Source organism: Chelmon rostratus, chromosome 2 (assembly GCF_017976325.1).
Source record: "Chelmon rostratus isolate fCheRos1 chromosome 2, fCheRos1.pri, whole genome shotgun sequence".
Taxonomy (NCBI): domain Eukaryota; kingdom Metazoa; phylum Chordata; class Actinopteri; order Chaetodontiformes; family Chaetodontidae; genus Chelmon; species Chelmon rostratus.
The window spans coordinates 19,130,620-19,151,239 of record NC_055659.1 but is presented as its reverse complement, the minus strand read 5'-3'; the positions used below and the strand labels follow the sequence as shown (position 1 = coordinate 19,151,239).

Genomic DNA, 20,620 nt, shown 5'->3' with positions numbered 1-20,620 from the left:
GGACAGATATTTACAGAGGGGGCGGCTCGGACCTCCAGGGTATTTGTCACGTTTCTTCTCTACATGTTCCACAGACTGAACCATACTTTCTCCGAGCCGATGAAGCTCTGTTTTGAGACTGATGCTGAATGAAACTCCTGTATCGATGTAAACAACCTTTTTGCTTAGCTTTCAGTACCTTGGACTGGGTTGTCCCTCCTGCAGTACATATACAGTATACTCATCCAGACTCCCCGCCTAACATCCTCTTTTAGTATAAAGTGATATGAAAGTGATTGTGTTAAATTCTATTTTGAGCTATTATACAATAAAATGTTTTTAATTTACACTATTTTACTGTTTATTTCTGTTTTTAACCACATAATATAGACTATATAGATCATCCAATGACAACAGGCCATCATATCAATAAACAGCTGTGTAAGCATAGCATGACGGATGAGTAACCTTAAACCAAACCCCCTACATAAAAGTCACATATTAGGATTCACCTGCAGCCTCAGCTGCTTGCCAATGTGTACACAGTTGCATACTTCTCCACAGTACCAATAAGTGTGATAATAGCTCTGGATATCTGACACCAACTCAGCAAACACAAGACACAGTGTGTCCCCTGCTGGATAAGACCTGGAACTGAGCACAAGGTTAATGGATAGGTTCACATTTTTGAGCCTGTCCTCATACAGTACCCACATGCCCATTTGTATGTCGAGTTACTGATCACTGTTATCCTTCCACATGATTTGACTAACACACACACTGACGAAGCCGCATAATAACTGCACCAGAAGAAGAATTACAGCAACCAATAACATATGTCATTGTGAGTATTGTATTAAGACAGATATGAAAAAATGTAAAATCTATTATAGGTACAAGTGTCCTTATTACCAATTAGCACAATGGATATAAGCGGGCTGCTTAAGTGTAAAATGAGTTGCAATTCTTGGCATATTCATTGTTTAATTATATTTGTTAGAGCCCAAGTCACAGTATGTGATCACACAGTAAGGAACACAAGGGTCATAATGAACCTATTATCACTCTCAAACTGAATGACAGGGCACTGTGCATTCATAGGGATGAACACCGAACACTTCAATATCATTCTCAGTGGATAAAAGTAAGTAACTACATGTACTCAAGTACTAGAGTTAAATACATTTTTGATGAACTTACTTTACAAATTATACACACACACACACACATTTATTCTGGATACTTTTGGCTGCTAAAACTTTGGTGCTTTTACATTTTAAATTAATTCAAATTAACTCAACTCATATTAATAATTAATTTGAGTTGCAATGAGGCATTTTTATTATTGCTACCTTTACTTTAAGGTGCCCTGTGGGGTTTGTTAAAAACAAATAAAAGTTACATTTACATTAATATGTACAAACACAGTGTGTATCCTTAAGCTCTAACAAATGTGCTGAATGCATTTCCTTCCTCATGAAACAGTCTATTTTTATTTATCATCTTTGACAAACATAAATCCTGATCTATGACTCAAACACACATATGTATATATCTGAACATACCTTAATCATTGTGGTTGACTGGTCAGTAAAAACACACTTCCAACAGTAGTTAGACTTTGTATTTATTCACACAAAACATAATACATTTTCTTCAATAAGGCAACATATATATACATACAATGATCTATATGTATACCATATTTAATTTTATGTTGTTATGTCTTAACTAACAACATGTCATTCTTCACTATCACTAGTAGCAAGTGTAAATAAATAGTTTAGCAAGTCATGTAAAAGAGTACCAGATGCGAAAACTTCAAGTCATACTGTTAGTACATCCAATGCAACAATCCTTTACTCACGGTGTTATTGATATATTTTAGCTGCAGTTGTGATTTTCTGACAGCAGCTTTAGGGTTCAATCACATACGGGAATATAAAACAAGACTTTTACACAGTTAAAGGTTCCCTGTAGAGCTTTCTTGCACGTTTACATTTACTCATTAAAACACACTGGGTGAATCCTTGAAGTCAAACAAATGTGTAGAGTTTCCTTCCTCATAAAGCATTTGCAAAATCAATTTTTAAAGTACTGTGTTGTTAATATCCATGTTTATGCCCTTGCAGTCTTCTTCTACTCTGCCTTTGTGAATTATCACCACCTGTTGATCAGTGAAACCACTGGCAGGAAAGTGCATTTCGTGACTCTTGTACATGTGCATGGGCGCCCGTGCACAAGATAAACAAAATGGGAACCCTCTTATAGAAACACAACTCCATGGCACTACTGGGGTTAAAAAACAAAACAAAACAAAACAAAACAAAACTCAACAGGGAACCTTTAAAATCTCCAACATCAGTTACAAACTGGACAGAAAAACACTGTTTGAAAAAAACAAATTCCAAATATATTCCTTTTCACGAACAGCATCAACAGTAACAGCATTTTTTAAATTATTCCCATTAGCAGTATAATATACGTTAACACTGACATCATCATTAGGTGCTGGAGTGGGTGTCATTCCTAAATGATATGAGGTGCTTGTGCTATGAAAACGTTTTTGTGACTTTAAAAAATGTGAAGACCAAAAACTTTTTTTTTTTTCGGTGTGGCACGTCCGCAGCAATGAGCATGTTGGATGTACTGTATAGAGCAACGTTAAGTGAAAATGTTATGTTAGTTCAATATCCATCCTCTTCACAGATAAGATTGTACAGTCATTTACAAAAATATACTTCTATTCTGCATTAACAAATGACAGCAATGATTAGTACTGGTTTAGAAGTTGACAGGACGTTAAGTGACGTGAACAAAACGCACAAAAAATACAACGGAATTAAGAAAAATTGACATCAAGCAGTAGTACTATAATTCATATCACGGTATACAAAGCACACAATACTGTATGCTCACATGTTGATGAGCAGTGCTGGATGTTTCCGATGCCCGCAGCTGTGTGTAGTTTTGACCTGCTGACATTCATCTGAGGGTCCCGCTTCTGGCACGTTAACTGAAGCAGGCCGACAGAGCTGCTCTTTTGACCCGTTTGCTTGTGCAGTGTGATAAAAAGTCTGAACTCCAGCCTCAAAACTGCTGATTAATTCAAACGCCAGGGGCATCAAACACTCTTGGAATGTCAGGTAACAAAATAACCATACTGAAAAGAAACACCACTGTAACTGTAATGTCACGACACTGGGTAACACTTCATTTTAAGCCAATTTAGTATTTATAAGCAGCATATAAACAAGTTTAAAGTGGCTTATAACACACTGTAATGTAGCTATAGCAGATATAAAGAACAATTTGAAATGTTTATTAATGTCATATGACAAGTTTTAACTGGGGATCTCTGATAATTTGTTTATAATTGCAAAGGTCCGGCTTGAGTCAGCATCTCTGTGATTTGGGGTCGTATTAAAAAAAAAAAAAAAAATCTGTTTTCTGTTGTCAGAAAACTGAACAAGTACGAGACATGTTGAACAGCAGTCAACAGCTGTGCTGTGAGATCGGCTATACTGTCGTTTAAAATGAGTGATGACAGAGAAGGTTAGGAGTAACCAAAGGTTGTCATATTCAAGTGGAGCCACAAAACATCTGTTACTTGAACTGAATGAGCTGCATATGTGTATTAATGTTTGTAACACAGACAGAAAGCGGCCAAAACAACTGCACATTATTAATGTGGCTGCTGAAGAACAGTCTCGCTTCTGAAATGTTAATGTTATGCAGAGTCTTGACATAACGGCAGTAAATTCGAATAAAGTACAGGCTTCACTGGCGAATGTGGCGCACAGAACACGGGGGTCCACTGGAAACACTAGTCTGGTATGAAACGGGCTATTGTCAACGACAGATACTCCTATGAAGCATTCATATCTGCTGTCTGATCAGTTAATAGATGATTAATAACCCAGCATAGCATAGTTGTAATCATACATCATCACACATTTTCAGTAGTTTTCAATACAACTATAAATAGTGTTAATGCTGCTGTACAGGTACACAATTCATGTAAACAGTTAATACATGCTTTATAACACATTATAAAATTGTTATATTGTAAGCCAACATATGACTGTTAACTAATGAAGACATGATTATATATTATCACAACCATGTTACACTGTGATCAAACAGTCTTTAACACTGGTTTATACTGGTTATATACAGTTAAACATTATTAAACCTTAAACATGTCCTTATATCTGCTAAAACTCAGTGTGTTATATACCATTCATATACTGCTCATACGGGCTAATGGTACTCAAAGTGTATAGTGAGTGTATGACTGATAGCAATGCAGCGGCTGTGATTCAACAGAAAAGGCTCCTAACGTTCATGTTTTTAACGTGTTGGATGTCGGAGGCTCTGGCCCCGACGTCCATGACCATCATGAGCTTGTGGAATATCTTTCGTTACATCTCTCAACAGAAACAACCTACACCACATCTTAAACCCTGCACAGACACACACACACGAATATACACTCACAGACACATAAAGTCGGCGAGGGCTTTGTCAAGAATCTTCACACTCCACATACTTGAACAGTTTCAAATCAATGGCACGCAGTATTTACTCACTGTTCAACAGGCAATGAGAACGTGTGTTAGTCTCAGTCTGTGTCGAACAATCTGAAGCAGCATGAGCACTGAGTAAACCGACACAGACATATGCTGACAGCACCACATCTGTGCAGCTGAAACAATTAGTGTAATAATTGATTAGTTGACCAGACAATTAATTGCTGAAAATGCTGACAAACGCTTCATTTTTTTAAAAACAACTTTCCCCCGGTTTCAGCTTCTCAGATATGACTATTTGCTGGTTTTCTTCATCTTCACTAATTTCTTTGGGTTTTGGAACATAACTGAGACAAAACAAGCTATTTAAATATGTTAACATCTGGGAAATTGTGACGGGTATTCTTTCCATGATTTTCTTCTATCGTGGATCAATTGATCAACTCACAGAAAATAATCTGCAGATTAATTAAGGTCAACCATGAAAACAGTTGCAGCCCTGGGCTTTTGTGTCCCAATATGATAGACATGATGAAAGTGACAAACAGCGATTATTCTTACACCTGACCTGCTTCTGCTTTACTTTAGCTGTTTGTTTTTTTTGTTACGTTCCTTCACTTCGTCTTTTCACTGAATTTTTAGCCCATTTTTTTTCTAAACTGTCAGAGAAGCATCAAGTTCGATCCCCTGTGACAGCTCTCCCACCTACTGGAGTAACCTTCAACTAAACACAAACCTCATTTCAGGAGTGTGTGAGCGTACAAAACTCTCAGCCCACTCACTCTTCTCCGTGTGACGTTCCACTGTCTGTCCGTCATGTGGAGGGACAGACAGAACCAACAAGAACACAGCATTAAAACCCGAAATGGTGGCCCTTCATCCTCTGTTGCCATGGAGACCACATGCATGTCTTAAATGATCAGTTAAGACAAAATTTGATTGCAATATACTCGAGTAAAGACAAATTAGAAGATTCGTACAGCTCGTCATCTAAATTCACCGTCAGGCACAGTGTTCCTTCACTTCATAAACAGGTTTACAGCTTTATATAGCAAAGAATGGGAAATACAAATGGACACGTTGCCTGGAGACTGCACTGATTCACTCACTGAATCTCTAAGAGCACTGCTCTGTAATGGACCCTGACCTCTGAACTCCCTGTGGAGCTCTAAACACATTTCTCCTTTCTGACGAACAATACAGCATCACTAACACGGATGGAGAGAGGTCTCCAGAGTTCTGAAAAGTAAATAAGAAAATTCAAAGTAACCTTTTCTGGTGCACACATCTGCATCTGAATTCATCAAAAGATCATCCCTGACAAACACACACATGCATAGCAAACACACACACACACACACACACATCTCAGCTGTAGTTGTAGGTGAAGTTATACGAGCTAGGCTCCTTCGGCACGGGGGGCGGGGCCTCTGGGATAGTGATGTTCTCAAGGTCGAGGAGGCGGAGCTTCATCTCCATGCTGATGAGAGTATCTAGGTCACTGCGAGTCAGGTCACTGCCCATCTCTCTGCCCAGCAGCGCACACAGCCCGTCAGTCCAGATGCAGTACTGCTCCCAAAACACACACACACACACACACAGATGAAGGCTGAGAATAGTATGTCCAAATGATCGGTCATAGTAGCTACAGTACATTGTGCTGTGGAATAATACTCAACAAGTAGTAGTAATGGTTCTGACTGAGCTGCTATTTTTCCTTATTGTCGTGGTCACATAAATAACATTTGACCACTTGGGACAGCAAAAACACGAGGAGAACACAACACTAACATATTATCACCTTATAAAGTGGTTGTAGCAAACATGTCGGAGAGCAGTTGTCTATTTACATATACAATAGACTGGGAATAACATTTGAATTCATCTGAAGTCGTATTTCTCGCCATCTGATGAATGTAAGCCCACAACTCTCCCTTTAGCTCAGATTTGGTCTCCACCAAATCCTGCGGGGAATATCTAGTCTATCTATCTAGCTAGCTAGTTGCTAATTGTCTGTCTGCATTTTGGCATCGGGCACGTGGTGCAGCTGGCTGCTGCAGATGGAAGCATAGTTGAAGAAGGCTGGTGACAGAGAACCAAAACAGTAAAACTATGGACAAGAAAACCAAAACAATGAGCTGAAAGACACTAAAATGCTCCTTTGAGCCAAGCCACCTGCAGAGCCCATGGAGATAATTCTCCATGGGCTCGTCCCTACAAGCAACACCTTTCCAGCTGTACATATTCCGCCCATTGTCCATATAAAAACCACTGAACAGTGCAGCACTGTCGCGGAGCTCACCTCATACTTGTTGGGTGCAACAAAATTGAGAGTCTCATCAGGATCATAGAGGACAGAGAAGGCTAACTCCAGCACCTCCTGAGAGAAGCAAACAGGACAAACAACACAGTGTCGCTTCACTCAGCGGCAGTAAAGAATGAAAGAACAACCGTGTGCCTGGAATGACAATAAAAAAAACAAATGAAAATCATATTACCTTGTTTTGCTTCAGAGCACTCTTTTCTTTCATATGAGGGCAGTCCTTCCCGGTCACCACAGACTTGATATCAGAGATGGGGACTAAGAGGAACGGAGAAGAAACAACTTAATAATTTGAGGAGCTTATTAAGGTCAGCCTTCTGACAAATGCAGTGCGGTCTGCTGGTGAATGTGTCATAATTGTGTGTTATGAAATGTTTATTAGCTGGGACATGGAGCCACTTGGAGAAATAAAGATGTTGTTGTATCTTACTCTTGTCACTGAGTAGCTCAAAAGGCACTTCACCCTGAGGTGACTCATCAAGGTCCCCGTAGTGCAGCACTTTGTGATTCAGCGAGAGTCTGCAGAACCAAAACTTCTCTAAAAAAAAAAAAAGAAAAAAAAGAGAGAGACAGGAAACATGATGCTTAGCTCATAATCAACAGCACCAGGGCTCCTTCAGTAGAATAAGTGACTGTATTGATGCTGTGTGAACCTTGTCTTCGCCGGTTCCCCAGTTTACGGAAGCAGCTTCCCTCACACAGCCGGTTGAGTCGCTGCTGCTTGATGAGCTCCAAGATCTCGGGCTGAATCCTCTCCCGCAGCTCACTGCAGCACAAACACCGCATGAGCAGCAGGGACAAACACACATGCAGACAAATATGCTCAATACTACACTATTAAATATGACAGGAACAGAGCTGGATTTGGATTTAAGATTAATTAAACAGCACAAGAGAAACTCTGCTGCTGAGAGAAGAATAAAAGGCTGAAATCCTGAATCACTAAGACAAGAAACGACCAGGTTACAACTACGACAGTGCAATTCGAGGTAGTGTGGACACAGACTGACATGATAGGTGGAGACTGGAAGTCATCCTGGCTCATTCGCTCTGACTGCCGCAGACGCAGAATCTCTGAATAGTTGAGGCCTCGCAGTTTATTCTTCAGCTGGTCTAAAGATGACGGCTTCATGGCCAGAGCCCTGGTGATCTGCTCACGGACCACCTGCATCACCTGCTCAGGGGTTAAACACACACCGAATAAGTGAGGAATGGGGGGAAAAGAACATACCAGACTTCCTAAACCGTTGGCAAACTGTTAGAGACACTACTGTGGCTTGTAGAGTTTTCAGATCCTCCTGAGCGGGTTTTTAGTGAACCATGAATATTGTTACAGTTGTGATTCACAGGACCATTATTTCCCCATTCAGACGCTCATTCTGCTGACAGACGTCTTTCCCCATCTAAAGGCATGAATATTAAAAATATATACTTGATGGTCCCAGGTATCCTGGAACCATAATGTCTGTATGAGCAATAACTGACATAAATGTGATCATCTGGGCAAAGTACTTGAAATACTTGAACGGAATTGAAATAGACAACATTAGAATATAATGACAATGTGTTATTTAATAAAGCAAAAAACCTTTCGGCAGTCTGCTTCAGTGAACTGCTCAGTCACACAGCAGAAGAATACAGCAGCTGAAGCTGTTTTTAAAAGTCTTTAAACCTGAGGCCTGATATTACTCACATTCATAGTGAGGAAGCCTCGTCTGGAGGGACGGTGAATGTTTGGTAATGAGCATCACAAGCTCTAAACAGCCTACTGAAACTATATTTCATTTAAACTAATTAGCAAGTTAAATGTTTCTTCCATCAGCTCTGTAAGTGTTAATGATGTTACGGTTGACATTCAGACTCTCGCTGTTTTTCAGAACTGATGAAATGTACTTTGCATGAAAATCTGACAAAAGCAATGTTTTATTTTAACAAGACCAAGAGTCATGCTAGCTCATGCTAACAGCGGCCACCTTGCTAGCACCTCTGTGAGGCTGTTCTTTGGCACAGCGGTGCTTTGAGCTAAATGCCAACATCAGCGTGCTAACATGTTTAGCAGGTATGATGTGGAGCATCACCATCTTAGTCTTAATGTGACTTCTGCTAATTAGCAGCTGAGGCTGATGGGAATGTTATTAGTTCTGCAGGTACTTAATTTATAAACCACATTCAGTGCGTACCAAATGTCACGGCAATCAGTCCAACAGTCGTTGAGACATTTCACTAAAAGCCAAAAGTATGAACTTCATGGTGGAGCTAATTCATCCATATGAATGTGAACGTGTTAAAGGTGACTTTAATGCATGCATTAATCTTGGACCTTATTGAAGTCCTCAGCTGTGGCCCTCATCTCCTTCCAGGTTTTATTAAGCAGCTGGATGCAGACACAGAAGAACTCCTCCCATGCCCGGTCATGGGTGAAGAACATGGGGTGGTAGTCGTTGCAGCCCTCATTAGCTGCGCAAAAGATAATATTCCAATTGTAAAGGGAAAAAATAGAAAATCACACACACACACACTTTTTAAGACATTTTGAGATAAATAAAGCAGCTACACCTTTCGTCAAATTCAGATCTACTTACGCAATTCTCCAACCTGGAGTATCTCGCACAACATTCGAGTGAGTTCAATGGCACACCGGCCAAAGGGACATTCATGCTTGTCCTCGCGGCTGCTGTTCTCCAGCACAATCTGCCATGAGTGAGAAGACGTGTTAGCTGTGACTGACTTGTCCACCTCTGTGAGATGAGCAAAGTCACGCCTGAGGCCAAAACCAACCCTGATGTACGTGTCCTGGTGAACCTTGGCGAGGTACAGCATGTTGTCCAAAGCCAGCATCCCCGGAGGAGTCTGGGTGAAGTCCATGGCCGGGTTCACATGGTTCTGCATTTAAAACAGAATTTATTTATTTATACAGCTGGTTTTACAAGCGTAGCAGAGGAATCTGAGCTCTGCAGTGGAAACTCACGGTGAACCCCAGCATCTTATAGTCCTTGGTGTACATGGCCTTTCGCTTTTCCGTGCCGGTGGGGTCATTTTCTCCGTCGAAAGCAATCCTGCGCAGTTCAAAAATGATGTCTCTCTGAGCCTGAACCACAGCAAGCCGACATATTATTAGCATGAATAGAGGCACTTTTAATTATACAGGTATAGCAGCAAAACAATGAAGAAAATCCTCAAAAAGCAGGGTCAATCAGTGGTCAGCAGATGGCAGATACGTTTTTGAGAGTGATAGTAAGACTTTCTGTTGTGATAGAAAATGTAATACCAGGAAGAATAGATCACATGTTACTGCATGTTCCAGTCTGTGGAACTTTTACACTTTTATATTGTGTGAGATACAGTAAATTCACTTTGTGCATGCAGGTGCAAATATCACATCTACACTGCAAACAAACTAAGGAAAACATGGAGGAAATTTTCTCTGTTTTAGTCTACTTTTTACATTTCTACAAGAGCATAAACCCAACTGAAAGAAGGTTGTCTCTATTGGATCGTGGAAGTTGCAGGTTATGTTGGAACATACCATAGAAGACTTCTTGTGCTCTTTTACATGTAAAAGGCTTTTGGTGTATTTTACTTTCAATGTAATGTGGGAATTTTCTTATGATGTGCCATACAGATAACTCACTAATCTACATTTTTACCTGGTCATTAGGATCCATTTTGGTCATCATTCGTTCTTCCAGAAGGTTGAAGGTCAACACCTGCAGCACATACAGCTGATGTGCCATTTCTGCTTTGATTGGTCGATTTCCTCTGATGACATGCTAGAAAAGAAAAGCATGAAGTTAAGAGCCCAGCTTGTGTTTCGGCCACATCGAATCACACTGCACGCAGCAAAACTACCTGTGAAACGAATGAAAAAAAGAAAAAGCCCAATGCATTGTTCTCCTCCACTGGCGGGGAACTAAAGGCTGTCTGCAACCTTTGGAAAAACACCTGAAGACAGACAGCTGTCAGTGCTAGTCTCGTCTGTGCATGGGATGCACAGTGTGTGTTGCAATTACCAACTACAAAAAAATGACTTAATGTAGCATCAAAAAACACACTGCGAGAGTCCGGCAGGTCCTGTTAACAGAACACGGACTCATAGCACACAATGCTGGAGCTGCTTCACGATGTTTCCTTGCTCCAGGAAGCAGGAGGGCAGCAGACATTTGCAGTGCGTTCAGTCAGGCACTTCCACAAAAGTCGGTGCCAAAAGGAATCATTTTCAGAGCAGATTTTGTTCCACTTCACAGACTTCGTGCCATCTCACATTTGCTGGTTCCGTGTCACAGCTTTCTGAGCGAGCAAGTCTTTCCACTTTCTGAACTGCTGGTCTCTGGGATGAAACTTCCAGCCTCCAATGGCCACCAAACCCAGACACAGGAGAGTCTCAAAGTAGGCTGAACATAAATTTTTTGTACATAGAAAGTTTTCTGATGTTTTGATAGCAACTAGCAAAATGTATGGGAACTGCTGAAATCCTCTGTTCACGCCTGGGTATTTCCCAGCCTTCTGAAAGCTTAATAGCCAGCAGAGCCGAGTGTTGACTCTGATGTGCAGCTGAAATCAACATTAAATACTTTGTTTTCTGCATTTGAGCTTGATACTCACATTGAGGATGATGGATCGCAGGTGTTTCTGAGCCAAAGTGCTTGCCATTTCCTGAGAAGAAATAAAACATATCAACACACACGTCAGCTGAAGGGAAGATGCTTTACTGCACAGAAAGTGCACAGAAGTATCTTTGCTTGACTCACCCTACAGTAAATGAGAGTTTTAGTCAAATTCTGCGATGCAACAACACTCAGAAGCTACACTTCCACCAGTGGTTTATATGACTGACTTTATGCCCTTCACACCTTCTGTACAACATGACAACATGGCCTAACTCCAGTCTGTGGACACAGTCTGTCTGCTGCTGCAGCAAGTTATGGTTCTATTTGAATTTGCATGGATTATGCGGTGGCTTTCCAGGGCACAGAAAGAGCAAGAGAGCAAAGGAGGAGAAGGTCTGTGGGGTGGAGAGGATGCTACGAGATGCTGAGGGATGTGTACTCACAGTGAGGTGCTGCTCCAGCGGGTTAGTATAGTCCTCCTACAGGTTGAAGGGAAGGAGGAGGGGCGTGGGTGTAACAGCAATGGAAACAAAGAGTGCACACACGGACAATGAGATACAGGGATACATCACCGGCACAGCATGCAACGGAATAAGAACATGAAACAACATAATGTCAAATAAGGACTTAAAGGAGTCACGACACGTAGCTGCGGGAAAACCTCACATGCCCTACATGACGTAACAGACGACCACGCGTTTATTGGCTTATCCGAGTGGGTTTGAAAGGATTTCACAAACCTAAGAGCTGTGAAATTTTATCAACCCACAGAGGAAACAGTGATCTTTAAACAGACATCTTTGGCGTCCAGGTAGCTCTCTTAGCGGACATGTTTATCAAGCAGCCTTGATCTGCAGAAGATTTTCCTCACTGTAAAAACAAGCTGTCCTATAATGAGGAAGACATCAAAACTGGTCAGACAACACATCAGGGATGTATGGATGTATTAGACTATTGTTCTACTGCTATGCTAAAACGTCTTTGAAAACTCAAAAAACAGTGTAAGGACAAATATCCATAAATCTAAACTTAAAGAGTTGCTGTATTTCGATGTAAACTGTAAACTGGAGTTCAGGACAGTGACCAGTTCAGCAGTACAGCGTGTGTTGTATGTCCTTCTGCTGTAACAGAACTGACAGTTTGCCCTCCAGTGGTCACCAACAGCAGCTGGAAATTAATTCTGTCATATGTCATATGGCCAAAGGAAAAAAAAAAAAGAAGGAAATGCTACAACCCACAATAAAATTACTCCACCTCCTCCTCTTGTTTTAATGTCATCTAACCCTCCGCCTTCATGCTCTCTTTCGAAAACTGAAGACTTTTTTGAGGATTTGAGGAACTTGGCAATTGGAATTTTGGAATAGAAATTTTTGCTGCATACATATATATCAGTCTGATATGCAAAAGGAAAAGAGTTTAGTCTGTCATAGATGAATGCAGATGCAGATTTGAGAGAGAGAAAAAGATGTCTAGGTTTTTTGTTTATTCTGTTGGAAAATAATTTTGCAAAACAAGAAAATGACAAGAAATCTTTCAAGTTTGCTGTAAATGACATTCCAATGACACTTCAATTATGTTGCAAGTTACAATATTTTCATTGTTTTGACTGTTTTATTTCAGAGAGAGGTAATAAAAGGATGTAATTATTATGTTTCTGCTCCTTTTCTATGGTTAAAACCTGAAAATATGTAAGTGACACATCATTTAACTTATGGCATTAACTGACAACTCAACGTTCAACATGGAGAAACGTCATTGTAAACAAGACACGCACGCACACACACACACAAACGCGGAGAGGACAGGACAGCGTATGAAACAGGATGCTAGCGCAACGTGTGAGCTGGGATAGGAGTTATCACTGCAGGGTGAGCAGAGCAACGTGAGACAGTATGACAGTGACGAGTAACGCAGTGGACAGACATCCAAAGAAGCACTCACTCCTTTAGTTTCTGTGCATTTGGCCGCGCTACAAAGATATTTCAGAATCAGAACGCATCCATCTGGGATTTTTCTGTCAGACTCTGTTAAAGCAAACTGAACTTAAATTCATATTTCAGCATATTTGGACGAGTGTGAATAATTTCAAGCCACATTTGTCAAATCCTGCCTACATTGCTACAATGCCAGGATTCACTCAATCATCTCAGTGGATATTTTCTCACTCCCCATCATTGCACATTATGATGATATATGATACACACTACCACTGGCAGGCATCGAGTCCAACCCTTGCGATGAACAGAAATAAGCACTTTCGACTGAATTAAGCTTAGAAATAAATCCTTAATAATCAAGTCATCCTTCAGGTGCGGCGGGATGGCTGGTCTACCTCGCTGCGCTATTCTGAAGTAAGTGCAGCATAACAAACGTGCAAACTTCAAAGGAAAGCAGGCACTATTTTGAGTGTGTCGTTACAGCGCTGACTGTCAGACAGAATCCACAACATGACAGCTAGCAGACAGACGTCTATTCATAGATTAGCTTTACTAACGAACCGACTGCTGCAGCCAGGGCGAGGCAATATCTGCAGCGCTCTGACACCGAGCAACATGCGACTATAATGAATAAATGCTGTCTCTTACGAACGGGTGGCTTTTTTTTTTTAGAGTGTAATGTGAGGACGGAACATTATTAGCATTCTGGTTATGTCAATCTATCGCGTGTCCTTTTCTCTAGTTCAGCACACTGTGCTGTGGGTGCTGGGCACTGACCTGCCGTCTGTCCTCTGGTGCCTTCAGGAAAAGAGCATTGATGAGGGCAATGGCGTAGGTTTGGATCTCCTGGTTTGACCTGAAGGGATATCAAGCAATGCAACAACCAGTTAGAAGCATTGTGCTCCACAAGTCTCCACACAGAGTTTAAACTACAGGCTATCCACTATGCTACATAACAGCTCAGCTTACATTTATCTCTACTGATACTTGGGATGGGTGCAGGATTTTTAGAAGCCCCTCTCTCACACCATCGGCTCTGAATAATTGTACGCAGACTAAAACAGGGCTCTTATTTTGTCATTTTTGTTTTATTATGTTATACAGCCGCCAGTAATAGTATGAGTATATTGGAAATGTAAAAACATTGGCAATCTTTTTATTACCATAAAAAGGCAAACCCAACAATGAATTGATCCTACTAAGTATAGCCTGAGTAGGCAAATCCTAATATTGCTTTTTCTTCTTTGCCATAGAGCTAAATTGTTGTCCAGAAACTATGAGAGACACACTGTTGCACTGGGTGACATGTTCCATCATTTAAGTTAACATTTCAACATTTCTAGAAATCCCTCATACACCATCCTGCTGCTTTAAACACTTAATAGAGTTCCAAATGTGTATTAATCCGCTGCTTGAAATAGTCCCGATCAAGAGCACTATTTACTTCTGTTTGACTTATATTTGCTGAAAACTTCCAGTGGCCTGTAGTTTTAAATGATGCACATTAACATAATTTGGATTTTGGCCTGAGAGCCACAAACAGAGAAAGTACTGAGAGACAAAAGTGCATTGTTGGTTTTGTTTTTTTATGAGAATTTTTTGACAAAAAGAAAAAAAAAAGAATAACACCGGCCTTGGTGTTTGTTGGGGGTCATCTAAGCATCCTGAACTCACCCTGTAAACAGTGCCACAAGCCAAATACTGCGGCAAATTTCTAATATTCTATTGCCTCAGTTGCCCCACACTGCTACATTCACTAGTCTGCCCCCGCGATATCAGAGTGCGTGAAGCCCCTGTGCGTGTGTGTGTGCTCACACTTGCAGGTGCCCGATGAGCTGTCCCACGGTGATCTCCTGCGCCACTCGATGGTAGAGGCTGTGGCTGTTGAGCACCATGCTCTCGAGGATGGCGAGAGAGCGCTGCAGGATGGACACGTCCACCATCGGCTGGTTTACGTAGCCTGCAATCTGAGGGAGGGCAGAGGAGAAGAGCAAGAAACATGGAGATAACACGGAAACACACAAACGGTGCATTTCTTTGTCAGTTCAACTGAAAGTATCTGTCTGGATTCAGCAAGAGCTTGGAATGAATGAAAGATTATAACCCCCGTCTGACTGAAAAAGAAAATCTATCTGTAAAAGAAACCTCAACAAGAGTTCAGAGAGTGACAGTCAAAGTCACACAAAAGTTTGCAAAGAAAACTAGTCACATACGCACTGAAGGAGCTCCGCATAATGCAAGGAGTTGCTAGGCAACAGTACCCACTCATTTCCGGCACGTAGGAAGACAGGAAGGTAAAGTAATTGAATAAAAGTATATGAATAAAAGAGAACACAAAGACAGACCTTGAAATTTTACATGGTGGAGATTTGTCCAGCGGGCTCCCTGTGAAACTATCATTTTGTTTGAGGACGTCGTACCTGTTTGATGAAGGAGAGGGAGATAAGGTCCCAGGACACAATGCCATGATCCATTAGCTCCAGGAAGGCGGTGAGAGTGAAGGCCAGCATTTCACCGAAGCTGAAGGAAGCAGAGAGCAGTTAGTGAGGCCCTTTTCACATCACCTGACCCGCTCCAAATCCAATTCAGCCTCGCCTCAGTGCCATAGCTTTAACCACTTCCAGCACTAAATGCAGCATGAGCCTGTAGCTCTTACACAGATAATGTTTCACACTGTCACCTGAGCACAAAACATCACTGCTGTCAAAAGAAAAACAACTCAATCTGCGCTCACTGGGTGCCACTCTCAACCAGACGTGCCAGTGTCCCAATGCCCTCCATATTGATGAACTCTGCAGCGAAGGTGGGGTCTGCGGACAGCTTGGCGAGCTCTTTCAGAGCCTCCAGGCGAGCGTCGATGCCGTGGGACTGGATCCTCTCCAGGAGCTGACGGGCAGCACGAGCCTGTCAGCAATAAAGAAAACATGACATTCATGATAACTTCACCTCACCCATGAATTCACTGATCTATGAAGGTCATTTTCAATAAGACTTGTGTAAAAGGAGCGCCTTGGCACATGCTCAGAAATGCTGCATGTCTGATTTCCTGTTTGTCTCCTCACCGGTTACTATCAAATAAAGGCAAAAAATAATGAAAGTACTTATGAAAGGTTTGTTGTTGTATGTTACTACTTAAAAATGACAGCTGTGTTCTCACCCAACAACTTTTTGTTGAATTCATCTGATGAGACCACAATGTCTGCAAAGCAGTACACATGAAATGATTTAAGTGATGAGAGGTGGGCGTTAAGTGTCACCACAGCTTTAACTTGACATGCTGACAAAGTCTATGCAGTACAAATTTTACCTGCCTTTACCTGAAATATTGGCTCTATTGTCAGGGATTTACACAGAAAATTAAGACACACACAGCTACGTTACATACGATTGGCCTGAAAACTGCGATGGTTTGTTTGGGTCTGTTTTACCTTTGCCTTCATCTTTTCTTCTCAATAACTCTGGCTGACTTGGGAACGTGTAAAACCCACGCTGTAATAAATCTGAATTATTCCTGAAAGAACAGCCGAGTGCACAGTGGGCTGAGTAGCACTTTTGGTGTTTAGGTGGTGGAGGCGTGAGGTGCACCCGCAGTACACTTGGAGGCCGGGTTTTATTAGGAAGAGTATATCATGATATATTGTTACTGAGTGTGTTAGATGAACCATGGCAAATCAGCTCCTTTCATCTTGTGAAAAGCAGTGCTCTCCAATTGGGCACAGACAAGGGTGTTTTAAGAGGAAACACAAAAAGGGAGCCTCAAGGTCAGGTCAAGGGGTCGTCTTCAGGCCAGCTCAGGACCCAGGTGAAGGGAGAGGTCTGTTTTGCTTTGCAGGAGTACAATGCAGCTGTTGGGTTGTTTGGGGAGACTGGTGCCCTTCGAATAAGGAGAGATGCTCCGCTGCTGAGGGGACCGAGGGCATAGGTGATAAGCTGTGCTGTCCTCCAGACACTGCGGGGCAGACTGTCTCCTGATGGAGGAGTGTGTTGATGGCGCCCTCTAGACGCTTGCAACTTGAACGTGGACAAGCACAGTTCCTTGTTTTAGGTATGGAGAATGAGAATAATTGGGCATGAACCAGATCTAGCACTCCCAGCAAGAATAAAGGCCTGATCACTGGAAGCATCCCTCAGAATTGAGGTGGCATCAGGCAGTGTTCACACTCTGCTGATAATCTCTCTGCTCTCCTCGGACAAACATCAATACACCTTCCTGCATTAAGACATCGAAGTCTCCAGACAGCGTTCCTTGGGGGGGGGGGGGGCAGCAGACCTTCACAATGGGCATGCTCTCTGTCTGACCTTACAAGTCCTGACAAAAAAAAAAAAAAAAAAAACAGAGACGCAAGCGAGCAGGCATAAACAAAGCTGACTCACAGGTGAAATGGCTAATCGAAGGATGGTCCCGTTCTTGATTTCACCACGGCTCTAAAAGACAAGAAAGGAGGAATGTTTCCACACATTCAACACTCATTTACAACGGCATGAACACAAGCTCAGGAAAAAAAAACGTGAAGCCCACCTGCTCAGTGATGTAAAGCTGAGGGCCGTCAGCATACCGCAGAGCAAACTGCTCCGAGCCTGACAAAGACCAGCTGAGGACAGAGAGAAAAGGTCTGTCAAACAAGTAGTCCCATAAATACAGAGTTAGATACCTACTCAAGAAGCAGTGGGACATAATGCAAACTTTGATAAATGTTTCACTGCAGCATTCTCTAGTATGCAGGAACAAAATGCTGTTGAACATCACATTTCTCCCTCCAGCAGTTGCATTTACACAAGTGGCAAAACTGGGAGATTGTGGAGGAGAGTTATTCAGTGGGTGTTAACAGTGCAGTGCATAGACTTCTCAGTCTCAAATGGAAAAGGGAGGCTGTGGGTAGATACAGCCACGAGGTGGATGGGTGGGATTTTGCTGTATTCATCCCTAAAGTACAAGAGCAGGTTTAAAAAAAAACACACACACACACACACACACACACACAAAGATGACAGTAAAGGCCAAAATCACAGGTTAAAACCTAAGAAGAAATGATAGCAGATAAAAGCAGAAAATAATGGGTGAGAAGAGCTATGTAAGGTATCAACAGTCAGATCTTATCTGTGTGTGTGCTGACATGTATTACTCATGCTGTGGGGACATAAATCTGTGTACACAGTCACATTGTGGGGACATGCCTTCCTCATGGGGACAAAACACAAGTTTGCATTATGTAAATCATTAAATCTCAGGGTGAAGACTTGGGTTAGGGTTAGGATGAGGTTAGGTTTAGGCAAGTAGTGGTCTGTGATAAGAGTGCAGTGGTAAAGCTGGTGTCTACAAACCAACTGAGAAAGGGCTGGACGTCAGCTGCCAGGTAAGAACAGGTACTACACCACCCACAGAAAAAAAAAAAAAAGAACACGCACACCCATTTCTTCTCTCTGAACACGCCTTTGTTTTGCCTGGGCCCACATGTAGCACAGCCACCTCTAAAGTAAGCAAGTTCAACAGGTTGCTGTTAATGCCAAGAGTGTTAGAAGAATAAAAAATGTCTTTTTGATTTACAGCACAGATAGTTGGGCTGCTCTTATTCTTTCAGAGCATTTTTTTCAGAGCTCTCACTGTGCCCTGCATCCACAGATGGAGCCAATGGACAACCAGATAAATCACTTTCAACACTGTATCAATCGTAGTTGAAAACAAAGAGAAAAGGGTGGTCTCGTTTGTCTAAAAAAAAAAAAAGCTTTAACTTTATAATGATGATGCAATCTTAGCTAATTCCTACACATAACCTTAATAAAACCTCTTTAGGTAAAATAGAGGGCAAGACAAACACATAATAACACACTGCAATTTTGTTAATATTCAATCATTTGGTAAGTGAACAGAAAGTCAGAGACAATCAAAACCACAAGCTTTGAAATGTGCAAGAGTAATGCTTACCCATCACACACTTCTCGTATTATTGAGGACAAAGGCCTTTTCTGCAAACAGAAAAAACACACGCAAAATAACAACATTAAAGGGGGGGTGAAACATAAATCAGCACTCGTCACGCTGCCATGTTTTTGTTAATACGTCAACAATGACAGCTTGTGGAAAGAGCATAATCCCATTTCTTAAACGTATTGCTCATGAAGAGTTATTTATCATGACAAGCACTCAGGTGCATACTTTACAAAACACATCTCAGCGTCGCTCATGCCTTTCACATTGAAAACAAACACAAGCTGCAGAATGCAACAACCAAAAAGACTCCACAAAGGTTTAGCCACCAGCCATTAGAGGCAAACTGGAGACGCATTCAATGTCCACTTTACGCAAACACTGACCTGGTCCATCTCTATGAGCTGAGCGTTAGCACCAGGCCATTCAATAGCCACCTTCACGATGTCAGCTGGGGGCGGCATGGCTGTCTTCTTGTAGCACCCTGCAGAGGAAAAAAGACACCGCTTTCATCTTTAGATCAAATTCACCTATTGGACTGTGTCTGAGTCATCAGTCTTTAAACACTTTTCACTTCACTCAAACACTGAATTACAAATAAATACCAATAAAAAGATAAATGATTGATAACTCGTCTATTCAGAATGTGTTCTTCTATTATTCTGCACTCCTGCAGCGTGTCAAAATGTTTGGACTCTGAGTACAAACATCTGTGAGTTTCTAGCTGTCGGTCTCATGACTGACTAACTTCAGAATAACATGAACTGAAGTTTATACGTCACCTAATGGAGAAGCGTTGAGGGGGTCAGTCACTCTCACGGCTTTGCTGTATAAACCAGTGTGTCAGCTCCTCTGTGAACACAGAAACCCACACAGCCGTCATGTCACCGCAAAACCTCGTTTTCCTTAAAGCTTAAAAAAAAAAAGCTCTGGTTTTGCTCCATCCCTGCATTTTGTCTCCTCTGAACTGAATCTGTCAGTGAACGGATCAATAGGCACAACTGTTTAACGAAACCACCCACACACACACATACACACACACACGCACACACACATCCTGACTGGATCGAGCCTTCTGCCTACCAGGCTCTGGGTTTTATTGTGTTTCGCTGCCTTTGACATGTTATTATTATTGCCAATCAATATGCCAAACATCTTCACGGCCCATTTGTGCTGCACCTTTCTTACACCAGCCAAAATTGTTTTGCTCCAGTCGTTCAACTGTTTCTGTTGTGGGCGGACAAAAAGACGCAACTTAAAATGCAACACCACTCTTTCACGGTGGGGCCTTTACATCTACGCTTTACTGGCCGTGA

General features: G+C 41.7%; 1 protein-coding gene across 1 annotated transcript; it reads right to left on the bottom strand.

The window, feature by feature from the left end:
* Window positions 1-1,692: 1,692 nt before the first annotated feature.
* On the bottom strand, window positions 1,693-20,203 carry elmo2 (engulfment and cell motility 2). Its single transcript, XM_041947277.1, has 22 exons — window positions 20,087-20,203; window positions 19,691-19,788; window positions 19,302-19,342; window positions 17,898-17,970; window positions 17,753-17,803; window positions 16,113-16,282; window positions 15,799-15,898; window positions 15,194-15,345; window positions 14,156-14,234; window positions 11,885-11,920; window positions 11,437-11,487; window positions 10,482-10,604; window positions 9,803-9,922; window positions 9,613-9,717; window positions 9,417-9,525; window positions 9,155-9,291; window positions 7,845-8,008; window positions 7,488-7,600; window positions 7,265-7,372; window positions 7,010-7,092; window positions 6,814-6,891; window positions 1,693-6,080 (listed from the first exon to the last, which is right to left on the bottom strand). Exons 2-22 carry the CDS (start codon window positions 19,766-19,768, stop codon window positions 5,880-5,882), a joined length of 2,172 nt encoding a protein of 723 aa, XP_041803211.1. The 5' UTR covers window positions 19,769-19,788; window positions 20,087-20,203; the 3' UTR covers window positions 1,693-5,879.
* Window positions 20,204-20,620: the final 417 nt, after the last annotated feature.

What these genes read in the sequence shown, in the direction of transcription:
- elmo2 (XM_041947277.1), bottom strand. Translation starts at nt 19,768, where the DNA reads ATGCCGCCCCCAGCTGACATCGTGAAGGTGGCTATTGAATGGCCTGGT. An exon ending in AGCTTTACATCACTGAGCAG is followed by an intron (nt 17,804 to 17,897) that starts GTGGGCTTCACG and finishes CTTGTCTTTTAG; the next exon opens with AGCCGTGGTGAAATCAAGAA. An exon ending in ACCAGGACACGTACATCAGG is followed by an intron (nt 9,526 to 9,612) that starts GTTGGTTTTGGC and finishes CACTCATGGCAG; the next exon opens with ATTGTGCTGGAGAACAGCAG.